This window comes from Phocoena phocoena, chromosome 15 (assembly GCF_963924675.1).
Source record: "Phocoena phocoena chromosome 15, mPhoPho1.1, whole genome shotgun sequence".
NCBI classification, from domain to species: domain Eukaryota; kingdom Metazoa; phylum Chordata; class Mammalia; order Artiodactyla; family Phocoenidae; genus Phocoena; species Phocoena phocoena.
Genome location: NC_089233.1, coordinates 66,328,534 through 66,356,021, shown reverse-complemented (window position 1 = coordinate 66,356,021; position 27,488 = coordinate 66,328,534). Strand labels below are relative to the sequence as shown.

The 27,488-nt window shown below is 48.0% G+C and overlaps 1 protein-coding gene across 2 annotated transcripts in view; it reads left to right on the top strand.

Moving 5' to 3' along the window:
• TTI1 (TELO2 interacting protein 1) overlaps positions 1-18,279 on the top strand; it is a 43,081-nt gene extending 24,802 nt beyond the window's left edge. Inside the window, exons 5-9 of one of the 2 annotated variants that reach the window (XM_065892699.1) lie at positions 1,864-1,866; positions 2,663-2,796; positions 5,131-5,335; positions 5,626-5,713; positions 17,549-18,279. In XM_065892699.1, coding sequence (XP_065748771.1) covers positions 1,864-1,866; positions 2,663-2,796; positions 5,131-5,335; positions 5,626-5,713; positions 17,549-17,732 — 614 coding nt within the window. In that variant the 3' untranslated portion in view covers positions 17,733-18,279. Of the gene's footprint in view, positions 1-1,863; positions 1,867-2,655; positions 2,797-5,130; positions 5,336-5,625; positions 5,714-17,548 lie in introns of both variants that reach the window. The other variant, XM_065892698.1, reaches the window with a different exon arrangement.
• Positions 18,280-27,488: the final 9,209 nt, after the last annotated feature.

Genomic DNA, 27,488 nt, shown 5'->3' with positions numbered 1-27,488 from the left:
GACACAGGTTTAAATATTTTGAAGTGGTCATTCGTCCAAGCCTGACGCTAGCCCTTGTCTCTGTTTCTGTTTCCATTTTCATCCTAGGCCTGGCACCAACACTTTTCTTAATCTTACATCCTTGTTTGCTAGCAGTTTCCCAAGCAGCCTCCCCATCAGCAAAGACTTAAACTATACAGTAGTGACTCCGATAACAGGACAGTGGGGCGGGGTGGGCATGGGGGACACAGCTTTCAGAATCACCTGGGGGCAGATCTTACACCCAAAGGAAAGCACAGCCTGACCCATTCCTCCCTAGCCCCAAACAGGAGTGAGAAACAGCCACCTCCGTGCATTACTGATAGTGATGAGAGCACTTTGCCCTGGTCGTGGGTGGGGGCTGGGAAACGCTGACCCACAGATTACCTCACTCAGCATCTGGGTTTTGCGGAATTTGTTTAGTCTTCCCAGAGATACTTCTTAGCATTGTCGGGTTTTCCACTCAGGAGGCACTCTTCAGGAGCCTTTTGTTGGTGGTGTCTGGTTGACACATCAGTAAAGTGTCTTCCCTCTTCTGGAGGCTTTGTAGCAGCGTATATACACTGTAGCTATTGAGAGCATCAGCACTGGAGTCAGATCTGCATGCCCGGTTCCAGCCCTGGCTCGGCCCTTCACTAGCCGTGCCACCTGGAGTAAGTCAGTTCACCTTTTTGAGCATCAACTTCTTTATCTGTAAAATGAAAATGATGGTACCTACCTCACTGGGTCATTGACTATAAATATAAAACAGTTAGCCTCAGACATGGCACATACACTCATTCACTTATTCGCTTATTCGCTAAATGCTTATTGAGGACTGCTATAGGTCAGGCAGAGGGTATATAGAAGGAAACGAAGCAGACATGATCCCTGTCTTCATGGAACTTCCTGTCTCTCAAGGGGAAAGGGGTAATACACAAATACATATACGTGGAGGAAATGCTATGAAGGTAATAAGAAGGTTCTATGATAGAAAATTCACCCATGTAGTAAACACATTTTGGGAACCTACTCTACCAAACCCTGTTGAATAAGAGGGAGCTACGTTCTGATTTAGACCAGTTGTCGGGTGATAATGTTTAAGTTGAGACTTAAAGGCTGAGCAGGAGCCAGCCCTGCAGGGACAAAGGGAGGGGGAAGAACATTCCAGGCAGAAGGGGAATGATTCACTGAAGTATGATGTAACTTACCCAGTTAGTGACAGAACTCAAATCCAAAGCCAGTCAGTGATACCAAAGCCATTTCCACTGTACTGCTCTGCTCTCCTGAGGCTTCTCTTTTTTTTTTTTTCTGAGGTTTCTCTTATTTCCCTGCCTAACTATTCAGCCCTCAAGGGCAGGGCCTGTTTTGTTCTTTGTTTCTGTTCCAGTCTCCGTGTGACCAGCACACAGTAGTCATCCAGTAAGGGTTTACTGCAGACCTTACTCTGTCTTCCTGACTCAGACATGTACCTTCCCCTGCTCTGGGAAGGCTGGCCCATATGTGCAGGAGGGAAGCGTGCACTTGGTTATCGTGGCGACCACTGCCCGTGACACTGAGCAGGTCGTCTGTCTTCAGTGAGCTTTGAGACATGAGAGATCAGGAAACATATTCTCAGGGAAGATAAAAACCCCAATTTACATCTAGTCTACCCCAGACCTTTCTTCTGAGATTGACCTGTGTCCCAGCTGCCTACTTGACCTCTCCATTTAGAGGTAACAGAACTTGATCTCACCCACCCTCCCGGTTTCCTCCTTCTCCTTTGTTCCTTAGTTCCTATCTCATTAAGCTGCATCTGCATCTATTCAGTTGCTAAGCCTGAACCCAAGCAGCTCTTTTTGATACCTCTCTTCATCTCCCCAAGAGTGAGTCCTTCAGCAATTTAAGCCATATCATCTCCAAAACAGATCTCAAACCCTTCACTTCTCTGCCTCGGCCACGAACATGTAGCCGCGTAACTCCCCGCCTCCCATGTGGACGTGTGCCGTGGCTCCCTCAAGGGCCTCCTCACTTCTTCTCACTCCCACTTCAAGTCCCTTCTCCACTCAGCAGCCAGAGTGACTTTTTAAAAACATGAATTGTATCATAGCACGTGCCTGAACATTTCCACGGCTCCCCACCACATTTAGTACAGAATTAAAGTCTTAATGTGACGTCGTCGAGGTCCAGTCCCATCCTACCCCTCCTCTGTCACGCTTCACGCTGCCCTGCTTTAGTCTTCTAAGCACTGCAAGCTCTCCCTCCTCTGGGTCTTCCTCGTTACTGTTTCCAGTATGCCTCCTTATAGAAGTTACTTCCTCAGATAAGCCCTCCCAACAGTTTGTATGGTATAGATCCCTCCCTTTAATGTCTTGCATTTCCCCCTTGACTTTCCTTCCTTGTACTTGTCACAATTAGTAATCATTCATCCCGTTATTTCGGTGTTATCTGAAGTCTTTCCCCAGTTGACCATAAGCCAAGGAAAGGAAATGTAAGTATTTTGTCCCTGTGTGCCCCCCACCCAGTACCTAGCCAGTGCTTGGCATGTAGTCAGGACTCGTAAATATTTCCTTGACTCATGAGTTTCTAAGTTTTACTCTTTTAAAATGGTGACTTGATCCCAGGTATTTGGTTTCAAGCCTTTACTATCTGCCGAAATACTGTCCTCTTTTCTTGCAGGTTTTAGATGTGCTGGATCTGTGTGTGGTTGTTCTGCAGTCCCACAAGAACCAGCTCCTTCCCTTGGCTCATCGGGCGTGGCCCTCGCTCGTGCACCGACTCACAAATGATGACCCCCTGGCAGTGCTCAGAGCCTTCAAGGTACTGCACTATTGCCCCACCGCCATCAGTCATGGGGATGGAGGGAAGTGAGCACAGAGCTCAGTGGTGTCTTTTGGGGGTAGTTCTCTTTTTATCCAGTTGTGACCTACTATACCTTGAAGAAAGTATAGGCAAATAAGAAAAGCACAAAGAAGAAAATAAAGTCAGTTTCCTTTTGAATTTGAAGCAGAGAGAACTAGTAGATGAAAAGGGCCACCGGTATTCATTGAGCACCTCCTCTGTGCCAGGCAACATGCTTGGCACTTCACACATGAGCTCATCTCCGTACAACAACCTTATAAGGAAGATACTGGTATCCCCATTTTTGACAGAGGGGGAAACAAGCCCAGAAAGTTAAGGAACTTTCTCAAGATCACACAGCTAGGAAGTGATAGTACCTGAATCTGAGTTCATGCCCATGTTCTGTGCACGGCACAAGAGTCAAGATGAAGACTGACTAGGTTCTAGCAATGGGCATCCTCTGTCCAGCTGAGTGACTCTGGACAAAGCCCATGACCTCCTACCCCACCTTTCTCATAGTTGTTGTTGTCAAGGATAAAGTGGGACTATTTGGTGAAATGCTTTGAAAAGTTAAAAGCCCTCTGTGTATGTAAGGTATTATTCTCCCTGACTTAGTTTGGCTTATATTAGCACACATATTTTGGTTTATTTATGTATATCCTTCCTTGTTCTGAAAAGCACTTAAGGCAAGTTACAGAGATACATTTACCGTAGCAAGCTAACATCAATTAGAAGTGGGTGAGCAAGGTGAGGCAAAGAAAAAAGATGCGTAGGATATAGAATGAAGCCAGGAATGCAGCTAATATACTTGGCTAAAGTATTTTGTTTCTGTAAGATTCTTCAGCATATACTGGACCAAAATGTAAGCTTACATTTAAACATATAAAAAAATCATTAATATTTTTTTCCAAAGCAAAATACACAGAATGACACATACACGCACACGCACATGTGGGTGGTGGGGGGAGAGGGAAGGAGGGAGGTTGGGGAGAGGAGAAGGAGGGAGGTCTTGCTAAGTCACTCAGATGTGCCGTTTTCCTTTATGAAAATTAATAGTTTATCTGAAATGACAGCAAGTATAGAAAAATGAAAAAATATAAAGATACGTGCACTGTAACTGAGGCTGCTTTTCCACTCCCAGACCCATTAGTGACCCTTGAGGTCCGTAAGGCCTTGTGCAGTCTTGCTGAGGGCCCTGAAATAAGTGCCTTGTACTCTACAAAGTCGGTAAATGTTCTCTGTCCTGGATATGCCTTGCTTACCAATTTTTTTGGTTTATTTATTTAACTTATTTATTTTTGGCTGTGTTGGGTCTTCATTGCTGTGTGCGGGCTTTCTCTAGTTGCAGCGAGCGGGAGCTACTCACTGCGGTGGCTTCTATTGTTGAGCAGCACAGGCTCTAGGCACGTGGGCTTCAGTAGTTGTAGCACACGGACTCAGTAGTTGTGGCTCACAGGCTCTAGAGCGCCAGCTCGGTAGTTGTGGCACACGGGCTTAGTCACTCTGTGGCATGTGGGATCTTCCCGGACCAGGAATTGAAGCCGTGTCCCCTGCATTGGCAGGCGGATTCTTAACCACCACGCCACCAGTGAAGTCCCTTGCTTACCAATTTTTAAAGAAATTCTTATTATCCTGTATACTCAGTCTTGTGCAGTGGGGCAAAACGTTTCAATATGTTCTGCTTGAGAAGGTTTAAAACAAGCCATGCAAAGAGACTGCCTGTCGTGAAAGATGGAATTAGGTTGATGTTCATAAGAGATTGTGCCATGGAACAGAAGGAACTCTGACTCGGCTCGGCCCACTGGGGACCCTGCCCTGACCCAGCCAAGGACCTCAGCCAGCCACTGCCCTTTTCGATGCCTGTACGTGGCAGCAGCTGAGCTGGGCCTCAGCTACTGGGCCTGTTTATGTTTGTTCAGCTAGCTAGAGTTAAAAGCACAAGTCTTTCCTCAAGGGATGTTAGGAAGATTCAAGAGATGATCTATGTGAACTGCTTTAAGCTCTTTTTTTTTTTTTTAACAAAAAAGGAAGGGATATCCAGGTATTAACCATACTATTCATCCAACCCAAGATTCCTTTGAATTATTCTCCATGTAATCTGTATTTATGGATAGAAGCAGCCATGCCTCGGGAGCAGAGGCCTCCAAATTCATAACTGTCAGAATCACAAACCGTAGGCAAGGAATTAACAGCAATAATTCTATTTTTCTTTTTCAAGCAGAGGCCTAGATGAAATTGAATTAGCAAACATTCTTTTAGTGCTCTCGCTGCCTTGGCAACGTTCAGTCACTGGGTTGGGGTCTGTTTCCACAGGTTTTGCGTACCCTGGGAGGCAAGTGTGGCGATTTTCTAAGGAACCGGTTCTGCAAAGATGTCCTGCCAAAGCTGGCTGGCTCTTTAGTCAGCCAGGCTCCCATCAGTGCCAGGGCTGGACCAGTTTACTTCCACACGCTGGCCTTCAAGTTGCAGCTGGCCGTCTTGCAGGGCCTGGGCCCCCTCTGTGAGAGACTGGACCTAGGTAGGTACCAGCCAGTCTCACCTGGGCACACACACTGTACACTGTCTCACCCGCATCCTTGCCCTCCTCACTCAGCCATTCTCCTGTCATCTCCTGTCCTGTGCACATCCTTCCATCTCACTTTGGCCTCATTTATCCATTTACCTTGCTGTGTTTTTTGACTTAGGGATGGAGTACGGAGCCCACAGCATCTTGCCTAGCTGTTCCCGTTTCATCAGACAGCAGTTGGTGCCTGCTCGTCCCCACTGAAGCCTGAGGGCCAACGCTTGTTTTGTTTTTCCTCTCTGCAGGTGAGGGTGACCTGAATAAAGTGGCTGATGCCTGCTTGATTTACCTCAGTGCCAAACAGCCCGTGAAATTACAAGAGGCTGCCAGGAGGTACGTCTGCTTGATCACCCGCATCTCTTTGCGTTTGTCCTAAATTATAGATGATTTGCTAATGGGGAGCAGAGTTGAGGCATCTCTGTTCTTTTCTCGTCTCTCTCTTCTTGCCAGGTTAAGATGATTTCTTTAACTGTGCCAACATCTAGAGGTGGTATTTTTACTGGACACATTTCCCTTTGAAAGTAACCTTTTCAGCTGCTGCAGCGTCAGCAACAATTCCAAAGGGGCGAAAAGCAGAAAGGTGGTGTCTCGTAGGGGACAAAGCACTCTCCTGGCCAGAGGGTGATCGGCTTCTAGGCCCTGCTCTTCTGGTGACCAGGGGACCCTGGCACCTCTCTCTCAGCTTCCTCATCCGCAAGGTGAAAGCATTGGGTTATTGATCTAGCAAACTTTGGCTCCACAGAGCGTCTTAATGGGTGTCAGGTGCCGTGAACCCTCACAAATTGTATGCAGAATTGTGTGTGTGCAAGCAGACATGTACGTATCTGTTTCTAGGCAGATTCCACATCATTCATCCGATTATAATAGGAGTCTGTGAACCAAGAAACGTTCAAAACCACTGGACTAATGATTTAAAGGGCCTTTTCAACTCTGAAATTATGTGATTCTAATTTCTAAGAGTTTTGCTTATTAGAGAGTAGCTGTACCACCTCTAACAGGAGAAGCTATGTCTGGTTCCTAGAGTCCTAAAGGCTATTTATCAAAAGCTAAGACTCTGAGCACAGGAGCATTCCCCAGACTTGAGACCCAAAATGTACCCTGACCCCCTTTCCCCAGCTCTCCTTCTAGCCAGGATCAGCCTGTGCCCTGGAACTGCCATCCCTGGACATCTGCAGCTGGGGTGAAAGCCGGTCTGTCTGGCCTGGCACTGCCTGCCGCTCTGGGCACTGCAGCTCCACCTCCCTGGGCAAAGAAACAGTCCTTCCCACTTCATCAGATTCTGGAAATGTGTCCCTGATCTTCCTTGGTGGGGTAGGCGTCATCTTACTCCCTGAAGGGCTGAAAGGCTGCTCTGTCTGTGAAATGAGGAAAGCCAACTTGCTCCCTTATAAGCCTTGCACTCTCTTGGAGCGATGGAAATATCTCTTTGAATTGACTTATTATCCTTTGCAGTTTTCTGCTCTTGATTTCCCCAGTTCCGTTTTTTCTTTCTGTCCCTTTCCTGTCACATCCCCTAGGCCCAGAATCCATCATGGTTTCTCAAGCACAGGGGTGCATCCCAAAGAGCTTCTTGTCCCCGGACATTCTTATTCCTTAAAGAACCAACTTAGGATGAAAATAGTCCTCCTCCAGGCAGTGTTCCTGAAGCTAATTGTGCTATGACTTAAAGTACTACTCACAAACATGATGAATCCATCTTGAAGCAAATTCTTCTGGGTGCCTGTTACAGCCAAGAGTCCCAAAGATCTGGTTTTCTCATTCCCTGTCCCATTCTACTCTTCCAACACCCGCCCCATACCCATCCTTCAAGTTTAGACCCATCAAACAAGCTAACATTCACAATTCATTATCTTTTCATTTCTAATTTTCCTTATTTGCTACTGAAAGCAGTTAAACCCGAATTGGACCTTACTGACTCTTGAGTTGGAATTCCAGGTGCCTTGCGGGGAGGAGATTGCAGCCAGAAGCCTGACTGCAGCACCTCTTTGTTCCACTTGAGGTTGAGTCAGATGACCTCCCTCTGACGGGCGGGGCAGGGAGGAAGTGCAAGGTTGACTGCTTTACGTACATATCATCTGCAAACTTATTTTGAAGTCAGGGAAAAAAATATCTGTGTTGTCCTTGATCAAGAGCTGACTTGGCATCTTGATTCAGAAATTAATAAGCTCTCTAAATGGGAGAAGCCGTCTGGGACAATAGGAAATCTGGTCTCTTTGTGAGTCTCGTTACAGAGCAAAGAGAGGGAGATGGGTGGGCCAATTAGTATGAAAACAGTCAGACCTCCGGGAACTAATGAACGAGGTCCCCTGAGTGAGACAGAGTTCCCAGCTCAGCAAGTGGCCGCACATCCATCCGGTTGTTTGTCCTGAATTCTTCTCTTTCCATCACACCCCACATCCATTCCAGAAGTGAAGCCTGTCTACCTAACTTGCGAAATCTCTCTTAAAACTGCTTCTCTTCACCTCCAAGCTGCCAGGGCAGGCCAGGTCACCCTCATCTCTTACCTGATCCCCTGCAGGAGCCTCCACCCCAGCCCCCCGCTTCCACACGTGCCCTTCAGTGTTCCCCACACAGCTGTCAGTGACACCTCCACCCACTCAGGGGAGAAGAGAAGGCTGTGTGTTCTTTGCCAGGGCCCAAGGGGGAGATCTGTAGCCAGAGGGTTACAAAAACTCAAGCTTCAGCTCCATATTCAAAAGAACTAGTGAAAGCCAGAGCCACCCAGAGATGCCCCAGCTCCCTCAGAAGTAGTGACTTTCCGACACTGGGCAGGGGCTGGTGAGGAAACCTGTGAGGGCAGGTGGCTGCTCTGAGGCCTCCTGCATTCTCAGAGAGGTGGATGAGCAGCTGTGTCTGTAGGTCTGGCAGGTGGCGGTGGGGACCTCTGCAGAGCAGCCTCCCTCACGTTGGAATGGAGGTGAACTCGGCAGCTCCGTGAAAGTTCCTCTTTGTGTGCATTACAGTTGGATTTTTCCTTCCTCCTGTTTGCTTCTCCTGGCTCCAAAGAATGACCAAGCCTGTGTTTGCTTTTTTAATTTGTCGTATTAAATAGAGCCTTTGTGGCAGGCTTTTACATCCAGGCTGTAAACTCTAGAAATGGAAATTGATCAGGGGGTGGTTGATACAACCGAGGCTGTAAATGCTAAGAACGGAGAAGCCATTCCAGTTTAATGCTTTTATCTAGCAAATGTGCCTTGTAAGGAGGGACATAAATCTTGCAGCTTGGTTGGGTGGGGGGCGGTTGGGGGGCGGGGGTAAGAGCAGGGTGTAACCTTGCCATTTGTTACCACCAGGTGTCACTGTGAACTGGCCATGCAAGAAAAAATACCGACTCCCCCAGAGTCCACCTAGTTAAATGACTTCAGTGGATAACGAATGAGAAAACCATATTTGGGGTACGGGAAGAGGGGTCAGCATATCATGAGCTGTAAATAAGGCCAAGTCCCTGAGAATAAGCACTGGATTACAAAATAACAGGTTATATCAGCCACACCCGCATCTCAACCTTGGCAGACTTAACTGATATAAATTCTCCAGCGGCCCCAGAAGCCTCTGAGATACCTCCCAGCATGCAGTGGGCCTCCACAGTTCTGTGCCTTCCTGGCCACGGAGCTCTTCCTTCCTGCATATGAAAGGAATTTGCGATGAGAGCACATTCCCCAAATTTCTGTTTTTTTCCTTCCAACCAGTACATACTCTCAGCCTGGTTCAACTCAACTCCATTAAAACCACACTCCTTGGGCCTCTCTCTGAGCAGCCTCTGAGGCTCCCTCTCTTGTGCATAAATCAGTCAGTCTTCCACCCTGGGGCTAAACGGAACAAAACTAGGAAATATCTATTTTTTAAAAGTTGAAGTCCATGCCCAACAATGCTCTTAGGCCACGTGGTTTCCACCCCCTAGTCCTACCTCCACCTGTCAACCCCAGAACCCAGGTGGGGACGCAGGGTGCCAGCAAGTAGTGACCAGCCTGTTGCACCTCCTGGTTGTACAGGTGCTGGGTGCTGTGGTCCCTGATGTGTGTGGTGGGGAAGGGAGAGGGCCCTCCCATCTTCCTCGCTTAGCCATTGTATGTACGGGCAAAGGGCACCAGTCTTGGAGGTGGACAAACCTAGGTTCACATCTTACTGGCTCTGTGACCTTGAGCAAATGACTTCATTTCCTTGCACCTCATTTCCTTCCTCTGTAAACTGGGTTTGGTGATGACACCTTCCTCCAGAACCATCATGCGGATGAATAGCATTAATATGTAAGAGAGTACGCTTGGCGTTCATTCATTCTGCTGATTGGCTGAGGAGCTGCTGTGTGCCCGGCACTGTTGTAGGCACTGAAAATAGAAGGGAGCAGGAGAGAGGAGGCCTCTGCCCTCGTGGTGCTTACGTTCTGGAGTTTTATTTATGTGTGTATACACACCCTTATGGGAGATATATAAATTTGCCAAATATATAATGTGTTGTGTATATGTTACATGTACACATACACACTTGGGCATGGAATTTCTTGTTGGAAGCCTGCTTCATCTTGACTGAAATCTAAACTGGGGTTTTCATCTCAGAAGGATCTTTTTCATGTTAATTGTTCTACCTCCCCCTACTGCCTTTTGCATGAGAAGCCAGGACCAAGAGTTTGAAGGTTCATTTACTGACTGACTTCCCCGCTTTCTTTCTAGCAGTAGGATCCCAGCCCATCAAAAATGCAGCCGCTGCCTTCAAACCCTGGAGGAACTCAGACTGGCAGAGGCTCTTTCATTTCATCCCCGTCAGAGCCCCAACTCCTCTCACACATGGGCCTATTATATTTGAATGGATCAGGAGCCACAGAGGTGATCCAGTAGTTCAGCTGAGCTTGAAATTAGTAGCTCATCCCCTTAAATGGTGTGGGCAGTTTGTTTGAGCTTGGGCTGCAAAGCCGTTTCCTATGGAAATGAGGGCACTCCTAATGTTTTCCCTTTTGACATTCTATTAATAGTTGACAAATCCAGACCCAAGTAGTTAGCTTTCCCATTATCCATCTTTTGACAGGCATTGCTGCTTTTCTCTTCAAGGCTCATGGTTCTAAAAATACACTCAGATCTGAAGCTGTTCACTGTGCATATATAGGCATGATTTCCTGGTGTCAAAGATAAGAGACATCTGCCATGCAGATTACAAACAAAGTGGGTTGCTGAGTTTCAGATCTGAAGGCAGGGACCTCTGTGCTACTAAAATCAAATGCAGCCAGCCCTTCCCCTGCTTCCTTGGTGTTGTCACGTGATTGATAATCTGCCAGGGTCATCCATTTCACCACCCAGTTGGAAAGCCGAGTGTGGGGCGTACATGCACTTGTATATGCCATACTGGGTCAGGAACCACAATGCTCTTGGCGGGAGATCGAGCCTGGTAGGTGGACCACGTGCACAAAGTAGATTTCAAATATCAGAAGCCTTGGCCGACCACAGGGTGGTCATTTCATCCCTTTGCAGGGGAGGCAGGAGTGAATGTTGATGATCTCAGTACCAGTAAAGTAGCCAAGGACATGGCCTCAATTGTCTTATTATATGTGTATTTATTTAAAAGATGCTTTAGAGTCTCTTATTAGCCACGTACTGTGTTGAGAGTTCTAAGCTGAAGATCAAGGTAGAGTTGGCCTCACATCGCTGTTCAGTAGTGGTATACCCTTGGGCAAATTAATTTCCTTCTTGAAATCTCAATTTCCTCATCTACAAGACTAGATTAAGCATATCTGTTTTTTCCACCTAATAAAATTATCACAAAGATTCAGTAAAGTAAAGTCATGTATATTAGTCTTTAGCACAAAATGTCAGCCCAGAGTTAAAAAGTCAATCAATAATACTTGTTATCAGTATTTAAACTTCCTCCTTATTCCAAAAATGACCTAAAGCATCTTATAAACTTAAGTGTATGCAGCAAGGTAAATAAGAAGTGAAGACATTTTTTAAGGGAAAAATAATAAGAGGGGGAACAAGGTGAAGCCAGGGTTGAGGTTAATATATAAAATGCAGGCTTTGAACTCTTCACCTCCGCTAGAGATGAGCCTGCAGCGTGGCTCTGGGCCTCCTAACAGACAAGGCAAAGAGGGAAACGCATCTGCTGCACAAATTCCAGTCATTACTGAAATAAGAAAGGAAAGCTTTTAGAAGGAAGCACAGCTCCGGAATTCCCTTGGTGCTGAACCCTGAGAAAATTTCCCCATGGGCCATGTTAGAAGAACGCTAGGTACCATTGTGACTGATTATTCCTAATTTCCTTGCAGTAAATACAGAAGTACATTTCCTAGAGCTGTTTCTGATGGCTCCATCAGTGGAGGCTGCTGGCTTAGTGCCAGAGCGTGGGTTACAGGAAAACAGTTCGGGGGTGGCGGGCAAGGGGGCGCAAAACAGGTAGGTTGCCACGAAGATGTCTTTATCTGCAAGGGTGTGACTCTTCCAGGGAGGACCAGGAAACGCTGCATGCGGCCTGAGAGTGCAGACGGCCGGGGCCACTTTGAAACCTGTGCCCAGCAGCGTTGTCATCATGGGATCTAGGCCGAAGGTGGGGCCTGGAGCGGGGAGAGCTGGCCAGATGGAAAGGGCTGCTTTTAGATTCTGCCCCAGTGGGATTTAAACCCTTCTTGGTTCTGGCTTATTTTTGAATTGTCAGTAACAGATTGGGCCTCTCAGTGCCATATCTTTTTAAATATGCACAAAGCAATGGAGTCATTCCACAGCATCTATGGTACTTTGTCTTGTGGTACTTTAGGGACTTGATTATCATTGTAAGCCTCCACTGGTGTTTATGATTTTAAATCCTGTCCCCGTTGCATTTAAATATTTTTAATATCGGCCTCTGTGTGAGTGTGTGGGTTGGCGATCGATAGATGAATGACTGTGAACAGGTAAATAGAGTTAAGTCGAATGAGTATGTATAGCTGCAGAGGTAATTGGTAGTATTTATTTGGAGAGTAAATTGTTGCTTCAAGTCGTAATCCTCCATCTCCAACATTTAGAAACAAAAAACGACCCGCGTGCAGGGGAAGATAGCTAAATTGAATAGCAAGAAAGGACAGGCTTGAAATACTGGTTAACCGATGAACCGAGACCCATTAGAGTAAATTACTGAGTATGGAAGCATTGCCCCATTGCTTGCTGGCTCGGACACGTCGACACCCTGAGCATCCGTTTATTTAAAAGGAAACACACAACCTCATTTGTAGCATCATCGCGTACGGAGTCACGGGAGAAGAGATGGCCACAGACAAAAAGAGTGCGAAGGCTGTTCTGCCAGAAAGGGAATAACAGGGAAGCCAAAATAACTTTGCAGGTGTGCCTGCTTTCCAACAAGTGAGTTTACCCTCCGATTGCGTTTAGTCGTGCCCACGTAGAGATAGCCTGTATCGTGTCCCTAAGGAGACACCCTGAGTAACTTCTTTAGATGCCCCGAAATAAATAAATAAATAAATAAATATACATCACAAAGCCGCAAGTCCTTTACCACCGGCATTTACGCAGACAGCTCATGAGAGCATTTTATAAACCCAGAAAGAGACAAGGAGCAGCAGATCCCTCAAGCAAGTAATTGACAGAGAAAGAATAGCCTGTCACCCAGGAGAGCTGGGAGCTCTGAATTTCAGTTAAGTTTATTTAGCTTTGCTGGACCTCGATTGGCTAGCGGTTTTCTAGAGCTCCCCTTGAGCAGGTGTTGTCTAACCCAAGATGGTGAGGACGTACTCTGTAATATTTGCATCTTCAACAGAGGGGTGTCTTTTTGCTGCATTTGGGGTGAAAGGGCCCATGATCCAGCCCCTATGCTTGAGAACTGCTGGGAGTGTTGGAGCTGGAAGGGGGTTGGAACTGATCTGATTGATGTACAGAGAAGTGACTTGCCATGTCCCCACCTCAGGAATCCTTCCCCGGCTCCGGCCCACCTGTGACTTGAGCCTGGCCCTCTTCACATTGTATCATGGGCTTCTGTGGTCAGTCTGTCCTCCCCACCAGACAGGGAGCCCTGAGGCCAGAGCCTTTGTCCATCCGTCTTTGTGTCCCACACACCTGACGCAGTGCCTGAGCTGGACCAGGTGCTAGTAAACATTGGGTGAACCACGCAGAGAGGGAACCAGACCCGGCCAGCCAGATTCTAGCAGCACATTTCCCAACTCCCCAGGTGACGTCACCCCCAGCTTTGTCACTCGGAGCACCTGATATTGATCATAAAGGAATGAGTCCCTTCTATTGGTTTGGTGTCTGGAGTTTGTTAGGTACTTACTGATACCCGTCAATTGTAGATAGGGCTGAAGTGCAGGGAAATGGCTGCCTGCATGAAGTGAAATTCAATAAAACCGCATTTTAAGTGAAAAATCAGTATAAACACCAGGCTTCTTTGCCATGGAAACAGAGGTTGCTTAGAAACTGCCTAACAGCGAGTTGTAAATTTTTTAAAGTCAAGTTATCATTTAAGCTACAGGGCCCTACAGGTTGAGAGATAATCACTCGCCTCAGGACACGGAGGCAGGAGGCACAGCTGAGCGCCTCCCGGAACTCTGGGGACCAGATAATCTCTTGATAACTGGGCTCCCTGGAGCCACTGATTCGGGCCTGGGGGAAAGAGAAAGAAATTTTTGTTCAGGAGTTAAATGGTGTACATATATTTTTTTAAAGTGTTTCTCTTTGGGTTTGAAAAAAGATGGAGTCGGCCACTTGGCATGTTCAACAGCCATCTCGGCCATGTCTCAAGATGTGTTAGGAACATTTTCCAGGCAGTTACTCCTGTCACTTCAAAGCAGAGGTCTCCTCTTTGTCTTTTGTCTTTTGATTATGCAAAAGGATGCTTTCGAGGTCTTCAGCCTTCTTCCCTTCATTGTCTGGGAGCTCCTCTCCCCAGCTCAGAAAGGGCAGGAACTGGTCCCAGGACAAAGCAATACTGGAGTTTGGGGGAAAACTGGGCCGCTGAGTACTCAGACAAGACCTCCTGGGTCTCAGGCTCAGCTTCCAGGGCCTCAAAGTGAACAGGGGTCCAGGTTCAGAATTTGTCAGTGTTTAGAGTTCAGCGGGTTGCATGCCTTTTGCCAAGCAAGAGCACAGCTATGCCTGCCAGCCACCTGGTTGCATGGCACGGCATTTGCTCCCGACCTCAGGCATGCAGAGGGCAAAGAATATTACATTCGTTTCTTCCTGAAAGTAATGGACAAAATTACAACCCCAGTGGCTGAGAATTGGGACCCCTATCAAGTCAGTATGAAGGAAATTATGACTGAAACAAAAGACAAATGTTCTGCCCTTTTCAGAGCATCTGAGAATTTTCCATGGTATGGCAGTGCTGCCAGGGTTGGTAGTGATAATTATTCCTTAGACACACACACACTCTCTGGAAGGAACAGTGTTTTCATTATACATTTCAGAGTGTTTTCCTGCACCTCATCTCCTTAGAGCCTCAGAACAAACCTTTGAGGAGGGTCGGGTAGGTGTGATTATTTTCCTTTGGAGAAGGAGGAAACAGGTTCACAAAGGCAAAATAATTTGCTCCCGGCCGCAGAGGTGGAGAAGAAACTTGCGTTGCCACCTGCCATTCTGGGGATTCTACCTCTTTAAGAGCTCAGAAGTGAGACCCAAAATAATTCTTCCAAGAGTATGGCTCTAGCTTACTAAAAGAAGATGAACGTTGCACACGATTTTTCCTTTGCCTCCCTGTTGGCATTTTATTTAGGGATCTCGAAGGGCAAAGAGAGTGGCTTCCTTCCTTTTCCTTTCCTGCCAACGAGTACAACACCCGCATTTAGTAAGTTAAAAAGGAGACCAAAAATGAACACTGCGACGTTTCCATGCCGTGTAAGTCAGAGCAGAGCTGTGACTGAACTGGGCCACGGCACCACTTTGCTGGGTGTCGCCCAGATCAAAATACTCCTTGAAGCTGAGAGTGCGCCCATGCTCTAGCTTGTTCCAGTTCTTGAAGGGGGAAAAAAAAAAATCAAATGAAACCATTTGCATTCTAACAGTCTTTGGCACCAGGGAAAACTGTCAACTGTGTCACGTGTAAATAGAAATCTGCTTCCCATTTTTGGTGCATTTTTTTCATAATTTCCCTTGCCACTCTAATTATCAAAGATATTTTTGTTTTTAAACAAAAATTGTCTCCCACGCAGGCCCCATCTCCTTTCTGTGGTGAAGTGGAAACGATGAATTAGAATATTCTAATCACTTCTCCAGCAACCACCGCTGAGGTTATAAACTCAAGATTATCCTAAGTAGAGAAAACTTAAATTGTTTGGGCACAAAACAGGCCAGAAAGTGTATCAAAGTGCCCCGTCCACCTGTCTCCCTTGCCTCCTTAGCATATGTCTGTTAAACCCAAGGAAGAAAGCAAAAGTGGCTTCACCGGGGCTTCCCTGGTGGCACAGTGGTTGAGAGTCCGCCTGCCGATGCAGGGGACACGGGTTCGTGCCCCGGTCCGGGAAGATCCCACATGCCACGGAGCGGCTGGGCCCGTGAGCCATGGCCGCTGAGCCTGCGTGTCCGGAGCCTGTGCTCCGCAACGGGAGAGGCCACAACAGTGAGAGGCCCGCGTACCGGGAAAAAAAAAAAAAAAAAAAAAAGTGGTTTCACCGAAGTAAAACCCAAATCCCCTGACGGCATAGGCTTTTTAGATTAACGAAATTAAAAACCAGAATTTAGCTCTGTTTAGCAAGCATTTACATTCCTGTCTGATGCCCAGCAGTACAGGAGAGGCTCCTAGGAATGGTCATCAAAAATAAAATGTGATCCATCAAACAGGTTCTATCCGCTGTTAGTTGGTAGACAGGGATCACATGTGGGAGGCCCTGTGTAGGGCTGGATCTGTGTTTTCTCGTTTAAACCCCAGCAGAACCCTGGGTGAAGTACATCCCCAGTTTTAGAAATGAGGAAACTGAGACGGAAGCAAGCCATACAGCTAGTGACACCTGCGGTAACGTGACTCCTGTTACTAACATCCTTGGTTCTTCCGTGGTAGTGAGCAGTTGACCTCTCCTTTAGATCATTGTACAGAATATAACTTATTTCAAAGAGGGATGCCACCTGAAATCATTAGTGTGCAAACATGAAACCTGTTCGATCAAGTATTGGTTGAATGCTAACCACGTGCCGTGCTAAGTGCCTGAGATACAGCAGTGTACCAAACAGACATGGTCCCTGCCCTCAGGGGCTTGTGCTGTGAGGAAGGGAGATGGGAGATGGTCAATAAACAGGCAATTGATAAATGCTGGGGAGGGTGTCCTGAGAGAGAAAAATAAGGGGCAACCACCTAGGCGACATGGTCAGGAAGGCCACCCTCTCTGCACGGGTGATACGTGAGCTGAGATGGGCAGGGTGGCTGAGAGAGAGCCGCCCAGCTAGGGGAGGGCCTCATCCTTCCTGAGATTGAAAAGCCAGACTCCGAATCGCTGAGTCAGCCAGGCATAGGAAGTCTACACTTGGATTACCCGGCACAGTGGCCTGGGCATCGTTCAGAAATGGGATGTGAGCAGATACGAGGCAAAGGGTTGTGACCCCATGGTTCAGACCAAGATAAAGAACCTCACCCGTGGTGGGTGTCTGGTGCTGCGTGGCCCCGGCCCTTCAGCTGTGTTCATGTCGTGTATAGGGCACCAGTGCTCTGCCTCTGCTAAAGGTCCCAGAGCCAGGCTCAGCCGATCCTGCCATGGGAGAATAACTGCATCTGATCCCTCTATGGGATCCAGACCACCGAGAATCCGTGGCTCTCAGGGGCCAGAAATGGGTCAACTACTGAGTTCAGCAGCGTGCTGAGGGTTTGCCCAGGCTCCCCAGGCAGGAGAGGGAGTCCCTACACTGGGGCTGGTCCTGTAAGCGAAGTGGACTCTGTAATAAGGGGGGGGCCCTATCCATTTCATTCCTTCTGAGGACTGTTTCATAGCCCAGCATTTAACCGGTTTCTTTGCCAAGAGCTTGTTTGATGTCAATATTGTTCTGCTCAGACTACTTTCCTTTTCTCTATGTCAACGGATATGAAGCTCTTTACCTCTCTTTCTGTTAGGCTTTGGCACCGTCCTAATGGCCCTGTATTAGGCACGAAAGTGGGCTTTGTTCTGCTGTGCAGAGTGCTGCGATTATCATTGTTTTCTCCAAGAGCCCGCTAAGCAGCCCCTGGGGTGGAGGACCAGCAGCCCTCCCTCGTGCCCTCACTCCCTTCTCCACCTCTCCACAGCCTTTTCCTCCACCTGATGAAGGCAGACCCCGACTCCACCTGGCTCCTCCTGAACGAGCTTTACTGCCCACAGGAGTTCACACCTCCCCACCCCAGCCTGCACCCGGTGCAGCTACGGGGGGCCACTGGGCAGCAGAACCCGTACACAGCCAACGTTCTCCGCCTGCTCCAGGAGCTGCAGTGACCCCGCCCCGCCCCCGAGTCAGGCAGGCGCCCGAGGAGGTCCCCAGCGGAGCTTGCCGAGGATGTGGGGCCCACCCCACCCTGGCCGAGGGCGGTGGCGTCGGCCTCAGAGAAGACTGCCAAGGTGGATTAGACAGCCAATCGATTTATAAATTGATTGATCACACTGCTTAGAAATTGGATTGAAGGAAAGCAGCTGACTGTTACTTCTCTTTCATACCTGGTGTTTTCAAATGACATTGTCTGGCAGCTCTTAGGGCTTAACTCCTTAGCTTACCATCTCTGCGGCCCTAGCTGCCTCTCAAGCCGCCCCACGCACCCACCCACACCCAAGAGCTTGAGGATACATGGGGCGGAGGCCTGTACTACCCATCATGTATGACCTCGGCCGCCTGAGGACCACGTGGAAGTATCACACATTGGAGAGTTTTCAGATCACCGGCCTGCAGCATGGACTCACACACCTCCGCCTCTTCAAGGAAGGAGATAAGAACCTAACCTGTTCTTTGGAAGAAAATGAAATAAAGGCACTTCTTAGATGAAAAGTACGATCAAGAACTCACTTTGAAGTTTGTTATTTAAATTGGGTGATTTTTTAAAAATGAGTTTATGGGGAATTCCCTGGTGGTCCAGTGGTTAAGACTGTGCGCTGTCACTGCTGAGAGCCTGGGTCTGATCCCCGGTCAGGGAACTAAGATGCCGCAAGGGAAGGCCAAAAAAAAAAAAAAAAAAAGAAAAAAACTGAGTTTATGTTCATGAATGGGTAATACAAAGTCATGGTATAAAATCCAAGCAGTACAAAATAATGAAAACTCAGTCTCCCCATCCTCGTTCCCCAGACATCTAGTTTCCCTCTCCAAAGGCAAATAGTCATGCCAGTTTTTTTGGATACCTTTTAAGTATTTTTTAACTTTCCTTCAGGGATAACGGTACTCTGAAGCCCCATGTGCCCATAACCCAGCTGCACCCAGTCACCAGCATGTGGCCAGCCCTGCTTCATCCTGCGCCTTCCCAGTTACCTCCACACCACACCCGGCCCCTGGATTATTTTTAAGCAGACTCCAGATGTCATATCCAGACTTCTTTTTTTTTAAAACAAATGTACAACCAGCATAGCATTATCACACATAAAACATTTAACAAGGGTCCTGTGTGTTTGAATCAGGATGCAGATAAGGTGTGTACATTGCCATTATCGGTATGTCCCTTAATAAATCTCTTTTAATTTATAGATTCTCCCTCTACCTCTCTTTTCTTTTCCTGGGAAGTTTTTTGTTGAGGAAACAAGGTCATTTATTCTGCAGCATTTCCCACAGTCTGGCTTTACTGATTGCATCCCCGTGGGGGGTCATTTCACGGGCTGCTCCTGTCACCTGTGTTTCCTATAAATGAGGAAGCAGAACAAGAGGCTTGATCGGGTTTGATTTTTTTGTTTTTGCTTTTTGGCTGCACTCCGCCATGGGTGGTATTATTTACTTCCATCAGGAGGTACATGATGTCTGATCTCTTCCTGTGAAGTTGGCAGCCATTGGTGAGCCTCACCTGGACCCTCTCGTTCATTAGGGATTACAGAGCAGCGCTGTTCCAGCCCCGCCATGCCGGCTTGCTTGTAGCTAGAGCCTTGGTCCCTTCATCAACCACGTGGTAACCTCGAGGGAGTTTGTGTAGAAAAGGCAGGATAAACACTTGATTTTTCTAGCTGGGAGATTTAAAAGCCACAGATTATGTAAATTCAGGTACTCAGCTACATGCACACACTCACTCACCCATGCTGAAAGATGCACATTCGAGAATGATGAATGCTTCCTTCCCAGATGCATGGTGAGGCACTATGTACATAATTCCTCCAGTGACATAGATAATCCCCAAGCTCTAAAAAAGCAAAACAAAACAAGATGGTTGGCATGGGGACTTATTGGAGCAAGGGTCCCCAGCCAGTTCCAGAGAGGCCCCACTCCTTTCCTTTTAGGACCTTCCGTGCAAGGGCAATGAGATGTCCAGCTGGCTTTGGTCTGGCTCTGTCAGTGAGTCATCACCACCCACCTTTGGCCTTCAGTTCTCCCACCTGTAAAGTGGAGGGAATGGGCCACAGAGAGAGTCCTTAAGCTTTGAGGATTCTGCGCTCTTCCAGGATTCAGATGAGATCTGAGGACCCAGTCCCCCGAAACATTTCTCCTCCCCTGTCACGCCCAGGAGGGCGCTGCGTCCTCCAAGCCTACAGTTGCGCACCATCTCCACCTCCCGCTGGGTCTGCTTAGCTGACCTCCCAAAATTCTGGGTACAATTTCAGAGACTTCACCTCTGACCCCAGAGGAACTCCAAGTTAAGGAGTCCTGAGAGAGAATCACTTAACTCTCTTCCGGTTTTAAAATTCTGGGATGATTTCCTTTGGGAAAGGCAGGAAATGCCCTCTAATTGAGGGGATTGTAGAAGGATTCACAGAGCATTGTTCCTAATTCCACTGGGGACACAAAGTGATAGACTAATTCAATCTCTAGGTCCTGACAAATGAAAAAAACAGGTCAGAGAGGTGGCGTGACTTGTCGAACATGACCTAGCTCCCAGGGAGATTAAAGCAGCCTGCCTTCCTTCCCCAGGTGCCTAGGTGTGGCAGGCCGTGATGGTGTGCTGAGAAGTAGGGGGGGACCATGCACACCCACCCTGTGTTGTAACAAAACTCTCGCTCTGGGGAAGCCCTCCAGGAGATCATCTGCATGGGAGGACTTGCCGTGATGTTCCAAAAACCCACCTCTTCCTCAAAGAGTTAAGACATCCCGAGTCGCTCTCAGATTACTGCAGGCAGATTGTTGCACTTGATTAAAAAACAAAAAACAAAAACTGATTAGAGTGCCTCTCCGGTTATTATTATATTCAGGCAACTTTAATTTTGAAGCTGTCCAGCTGACTCAATCTAGACTTTGTTAACGAAGGCTTTGCAAAGTGATCGTTTCCCCTGTTAAAACTTGCTGGTGCAGTGAGGGTTTCTTCTCTCATTCCGGGTGCACCCTGAGTACTCTGAGTATCAGTGTGGCTGGAGATGGGTGGGGAAGGGATTAATCGGCATATACTGAAAGGCTTTGCATTTCAGGTTGAGATGTTTGAGGTCTGATCTGCAGGCAGTGGAGGCTCCTGGAGGATTCAGGGAGGTGTAGAGCTGGATCCAAGGGATCCTGAGAAGAGCTGGATGTGGCCCTCAGGGGGCACCATACTGTGGAGAGAACATGGATGTAGAGTTCATCAGAGCTGGGGTTGATTTCTGACTCTGCCTCTTAGTAACCGCGTGACCTCGGTGAGTCACTTCACTTCATTTTCCCATCTCTAAAATGGAGCTGCTGCCGCCCCTTCTTTTGATGACTGCTTCAGGGGGAATAAGTGCTGTAGTGTTTATGGTGTTTAGCTAGTGCCCAGGGCTCGACAACATGCTTTCCTTCCCCCTGTCCCCACCCCATTGCTCGTGGCTTTGTTAGGGATGCAATACCTACTCTTCCAAGACAATTATAGCTGAGGAAATAGATGGTTATGTCTCAGAATGAGCTACCCAGGAACTACAGAGGACCACAGCGGGGGGGGGGGGGGGGGCAGGGTGGAGGGGGCGCCGGTGGGTGGATAAAATTATGGCAAGAGGGCTTCCCTGGTGGCGCCTGCCAATGCAGGGGACATGGGTTTGAGCCCTGGTCCGGGAAGATCCCACATGCCCCGGAGCAACTAAGCCCATGTGCCACAGCTACTGAGCCTGCGCTCTAGAACCTGTGAGCCACAACTACTGAAACCCGCGCGCCTAGAGTCTGTGCTCCACAACAAGAGAACCCACCGCAATGAGAAGCCCGTGCACGGCAACGAGAGTAGCCCGCGCTCACTGCAACCAGAGAAAAGCCTGCGCGCAGCAATGAAGACTCAACGCAGCCAAAAATAAAATAAAATAAATAAACTAAAAAAAAAAAAGATCCTGGCAAGACAAGCAGACTCTTTGGCAGGCAGAGAGGATAAAGGGCATTCCAGACAAGGTAATAAGATGCCCAAATGCATCGGCCATACCTGCCAGTATCTGTACTCATCATAACTCCTACCCTTGCAGCTGACAGGAGACCCAACTCAAACTGGCTTGAGTTGAAAGAAATGTCTGGGCTCGCATGACCAACCAGCCCAGCTGGCTCCAGGTCCCACAGCCAGTCTGTCTTTTGATTCTGCTTCCCCCAGTGTTGCCTTTCTTCTCCAGCAGCCTCTTTCTGTAAAGTGTCAAAGATGGCCACCAGTAGTTCCAGACTTATGTTCTTTCTGCTGAACAAAGTTAGGAGAGTGTGCACGTCCCTCTGACGGCTCCAGCTCAAGTCCTGGGACTTGCTCTCCTGAGCTCAGCCCCTCCGTCGCCCCGCCCCAAACCAAACCAAGCATTGTGCATTTAAGCAGGTGTCAGCAAACTTTCTCTGTAAAGGGCCAGATAGCAAATATTTTAGGTTTTGTGGACATAGGTTCTCTATGGCATCTTCTTTGATTTTTTTTTACAGCCTTTTACAGACATAAAAATTATTAGCTCAGGAGTCTTTCAAAGGAGGCTGGGGAGGGCTTCCCTGGTGGCGCAGTGGTTGAGAGTCTGCCTGCTGATGCAGGGGACACGGGTTCGTGCCCCGGTCCAGGAAGATCCCACATGCCTCAGAGCGACTGGGCCTGTGAGCCATGGTCACTGTCTGCAACGGGAGAGGCCACAACAGTGAGAGGCCCACGTACCGCAAAAGAAAAAAAAAAAAAGAGGTTGGGGGCCTTTTTCTTTTGGCCCTGGGACCTTAGTTTGCCAAGCCCAGTTCTACATTCTCATGAGCAGGCCTGGAGGCAGGTGTCAGGTCAGCTCACCCAAACCATATGGAGAGGGAACTGGGGTGCGGTGCTTTCCCCCAAAAGGAAGCCCTGCATTCGTTTACCAGGAGAAGTGTCGCAAGGTGCAGAGGGGCCAAAATGACAGGCATTCACCACCCCATGTTTGTGGCGAGTGACAAGGGTGGCTTAGTAGTCTAGGGATGGTGGGTGTGAGAACATTGTGGTCACGGAGGCCACATGTACGAAGGGCCTTGACTGTCAACCTGGGGTTCCCAGACTTAAGAGATCAAGAGGGGAGGTCTTGGACGGTTCTTGAACGGGTGAGTAATGCACTGAAAGCGTTTTCAGAATATGCATCTCGTGGCAGCATACAGGAGAAATTGGAAGGGAGAGAGCCTGGTGATGAAATTGTGTTTCTGAAAGTCCCAGGACGAGAAAATGTACCTCTTCCATCAACCCCAAACTGTTTGACACGCCGTAGTTCATGGGCAACTTGAGGCACATAAATATGTGCTTTAAAGTTTAAAAGTAAGAAGTGAGATGAATGGAACCTCTCATGAGGCTTCCTCCAGCTCATGCAGAAGAGTTGAGAAGCCCAGCAATGATTTTCCGCAGCTCCAGCTCTGATGAACAGGGCAGGGTTCCTTTCCCTTTGTGTGACTTACCCCAGGCTCTGTGTCGGGCTTGACTGGAAGCAAAGTGCCTGTGTTGCCTTTCCTCCAGAGTAAGGAAGAGAGGCCAAATTTCAGAATATAATTCTGAGTGATGGCTGCCTCTGTCGAAGCACTGATTGCTTTATAAATGGCATTCTTCCCGCTGCCCCCCTGCCTCCCCCACCCCCAATGAAGTTTGGAGGCAGCGACTTTTCAAATTACACTTGAAAAGCAGCCTGATTTCCCAGAGGAATCACCTCCTAGATTAGGAGCTGTTCTACCTTTTCTGACACTTCTACCCAGAGTGCAAAGCCCGCCTGCAAAGGGCGAGGAGGGAGTGGTGCCCACCACCCTTCAAAGCCTTAGGCACAAGCCATTTATGAAAACGTCTCTCACTGCAGCCATCTCCCAGCATCTGGGGCTGCCCGCTTTTGCAGCAGGAAAGGGTTAAAAAGCACTGATGAATGGCTGCCTCCACCACCTGCTTCCGTTTTCCCTCCTTATATAATTTTCCATTCTTTTCGCACAACGGCTCCTGGGTCTCAACCTGCTCTCTCAGTCAGTACCCTCACGTCCTCAGCTTCCTCCCACACAGGCAGGCTCTGAAGTAAGGAAAACTCCTTTCAGAATCTCTGAGGCTGTTTCCAAGGGAAAAGATGCTGGGGGGTAGGGTGGGGGTGGAGATAAGGAGAAGTAACGGAGAAGAGTCAGAAGTTTCTTCAAGAAATAAAACATGGGACTTCCCTGGCGGTCCAGTGGTTAAGACTCCACACTTCCACCGCAGGGGGCACGGGTTCCATCCGGGGTCAGGGAACTAAGATCCCGCATGCCTCACGGCACAGCCAAAAAATAATAATAATAAAATAACAAGAAATAAAACATGTTACATTCCCCAAGGCAGAGGTGTGCAATGGACCCAGACCTTGGTGCACCCCACCTCCCCTCCACCCCATTTTCACATCCTTTCTTACCTCATGGACCCCACCTGGTGCTCTCACACATTCCACCCTGGACACTGCTCCATTCCCTAGAAGAGGACGGAGAGGCCAGAAATGGGAATCTAACTGTGCCACAGTTCACAGGTGACCTTGGGCAGTCCCTCCTCCTCCCCAGGGTCTCAGTTTCCCTGTCTGCTAGGGTTTGAAACTGTTGGTCTCCAAAATTGCACCATCTCCTAAACTGTGATTGGATAATAAAGTGTTGGCAAGTATTGGGGGAAACAGGTATGTAAGTTGGTACAAGCTCCCTGGAGGTCAGTTTGGCCATATCTCCTAAATTTAAATGTACACACCTTTTGACCAGCAATTCTGCCTCTAATAATTTAATACTCACACGTGCACAAAGGAGTACATGCACAGGCAAGTCACTGTGAGGTTGTTCCTGATTTATAGAAACTCACAAATACTAAATGCCCAGTATGAATCAGGCTTTATGCCTAATGCTTTACATGAATATCTCAAGAGACTGGAAGCAAAAGATAGGAAGTAACCTAATCATAGGACTTAAACATCCATCCAGAGGAGACTGAAACACCCCCTTGCTCCCCCCCAAAAGAGAAATTCTAGTGAACAATACTGAACAAATGGTACATCAAAAGTCATGAAATGTTAACTATTTCCTAAAAGTAAATATGGAATTAAAAAGAAAGCAGGAGTATGGGTTGGGGAGGGAGGGAGGGATGGACCGGTTAAATGAACTATGGTCCATCCATATAATAAAATGAATAAACCAACAATGGCTATCAGAATTTTAAATGCACGTACTCTTTGACTCGGCAGTCCCACTTTTAGGAATTTCCTTGTCCACATGCAAAGATGAGGAACAAAGAGTTCATCGAAGCAGTGTTTGCATTAATCAAAGTTTGGAAACAACCTAGAAGTCCATCCAGAGAGTCTTGGCTAAATAAGTGTCTTACTAACGTGTAATGTGCCAAGTAGCCTTTAAAAAGAAAGAGCTGGTTCTCTGTGTGTATCTCCAAGATATGTTATTAAAGAAGGCAGCAAGCAGAACACTGATACTATTTATGAGGGACAGGGGTACTTTATGTGTGGAATTTTCTTAAAGAACACTCAAGTGGCAGCCTCTAGGAAGGGTAGCAGGATTAGTGATGAGAAATCTTTTCACATTGTACCCTTTATACTCTTCACTTTTTTTTTGGCCATGCCACATGGCTTGTGGGATCTTAGCTCCCCAACCAGGGATCAAACCCGGGCCCTCAGCAGTGAAAGCGCTGAGTCCCATCCACTGGACCACCAGGGAATTCCCTTTACTCTTCACATTTTTAAATCATATATATGTGTAACTTATTCACTCACAAAGAAGTTATTAAAATATAAGACGTTTGTGAGTCTATAATTCTATAGTAAACTCACATTTTGGTGATAGGAGTCTAACATCATCTGGGCTCCCTCTCCTGTGCTGTGCATTTCTCAAGGGGAACCAGGCTGGGGGGAGAGGAGGTATTGCTTAAGCCAAATAAGAAAAGGGATCTTAGAGAGGATCCCTTCAGGGGATGGGTTGTGTGCTGTACAGACAGCCACCCCACAGCCCCTGTGTGAATGCAGAAAAAACATCTCCCATTCGTGCCCCGGCTCACCTGAGCCCTCAGAACCCCAAGAGAAGCAGGTCGAGCCTCAGAGGCTCTCCTGACTGCCCAAACAGAATTTAGGACTCACACTCATTGCTCTCAGGGCATTGCACAGTGCCCTCTGCCCCAGCCCCCAGTGAGGCTCTGTCCAGCTTGCAGCCTTTTCCCTCGTGGAGGGGTTGCATTCAAGACTGCACCTTCAGCACCTTGGACAGGGCTGTGGCTTGTGCCTTCCTCTCGTTGTTAGGATGACAGCTGCCCAGTGACGGGCCCAAAGGCACCAAATAAAGGGCAAAGATAGGATTCAAACCTGAGGCTGCCAACATCAAATGATGAGTTACATGATCAGTTACACCAGGTTTATGCAACAGAATTCAAAATCTTCAGGTTGGAAACTTCAATTCCGTTCAACAAGCATTTTCCGAGGCTTTTTATGTGCCGGGCCCAGAGACAAAAAGACATAAATTCTGTCTCCTAGGAGCCAGGCTCAGAGGAGAGCTAAACAAAACCATCATCATGAGAAGGCAGCAATAAAGTTTGGATTGGGAGGAGGTTGGGAGCAGCAGTTAAGAGCATGGCCTCTGGACACAGACAGCCTGGGTTTGACTTCTGACCCTGCTGCCTTAGGCAAGTCTCTTCATTGCTCCGAGCTTTGACAAAATGGGAATAAAAATAATACCTCCCTGAGAGCATGGTGAGAATAAAGTGCTAGACTCAGGGCCTAGCCCCTGGGCGGTGCTCTGTAGGAGTGGGTCATGATGATGACGATGATACCTTAGAGGTATGAGTGGCAGCCCAGAGGTAGAACTGAAAGGAAACTGGGAGGCTTCATGGAAGAGAGGCTGTCCAAACTGGCTTTGCAGTATTTGCCCCCCAGACGCAGAGGGAAAGATCCCCTCTGGGAAGAGGGAACAGCACGTATGGTGTTTGGCTCATGTGAATGGGAGGTGGGAACAGTAAACAATAAGGCTGAACAAAAGGATGAAACTTCGGGAAGGGAGGCTGATCTGTTCGATACCCAAAGGCAGACACAACTCTACTACCAGTGGGCACTCAGTAGGCGCCTAAGGAATGAGTTGGTAGCATTGCACCAGGGAAGTTGTTCTCTGGGGCTTTTCTGCAGGGCTCTGACTGGATGGAGGGCTGAGCTCGCCCTTGCCAGGCTACCCCCAAGCCCTCCTCTCCACTGTTCCTGAGGACTGTTGTGAAGGCAGAACAGTCCTCTGTGGGGTGAAGTGCAGGAGCTCTGAAGGCAGCCTGCCTTGGCCATTGATGCACTTTCCAGCCCTCTGACACGTCAGTTTCCTCATCTGTAAGATGGGGATAATAATAGTAGCTCAGCCTGTAGAATTTTGGTGAAGACTCAGTGATTTAATGCAGGAAAAGCAGCACTGAAGCTAGTATGTAGTTAATGCCCAGACCCAGGTAGATGTTCCATTTCTGCAGAGCATCAGGTCCTTGGGAACAGGAGGATGAGTAAGACCCAGGACCAGCAGACACACCTGATGAAGAACAGACTGGAGAGAGCCCAGTCTGCCTCGAGGCAGAGGCGTCTTCCTGGAGGAGACAGCCCAGCATGGGGAGGAGAAAAGTCCATGTGCCAGCGCCTCTGCTCTGCAAGCCTCAGTTTTCACATCTGCCAAATGCAGCTAATAATGGATTTGCTGTGCGAACTAAATTAGCTAATGCAAGGCCAGGGTGAGCA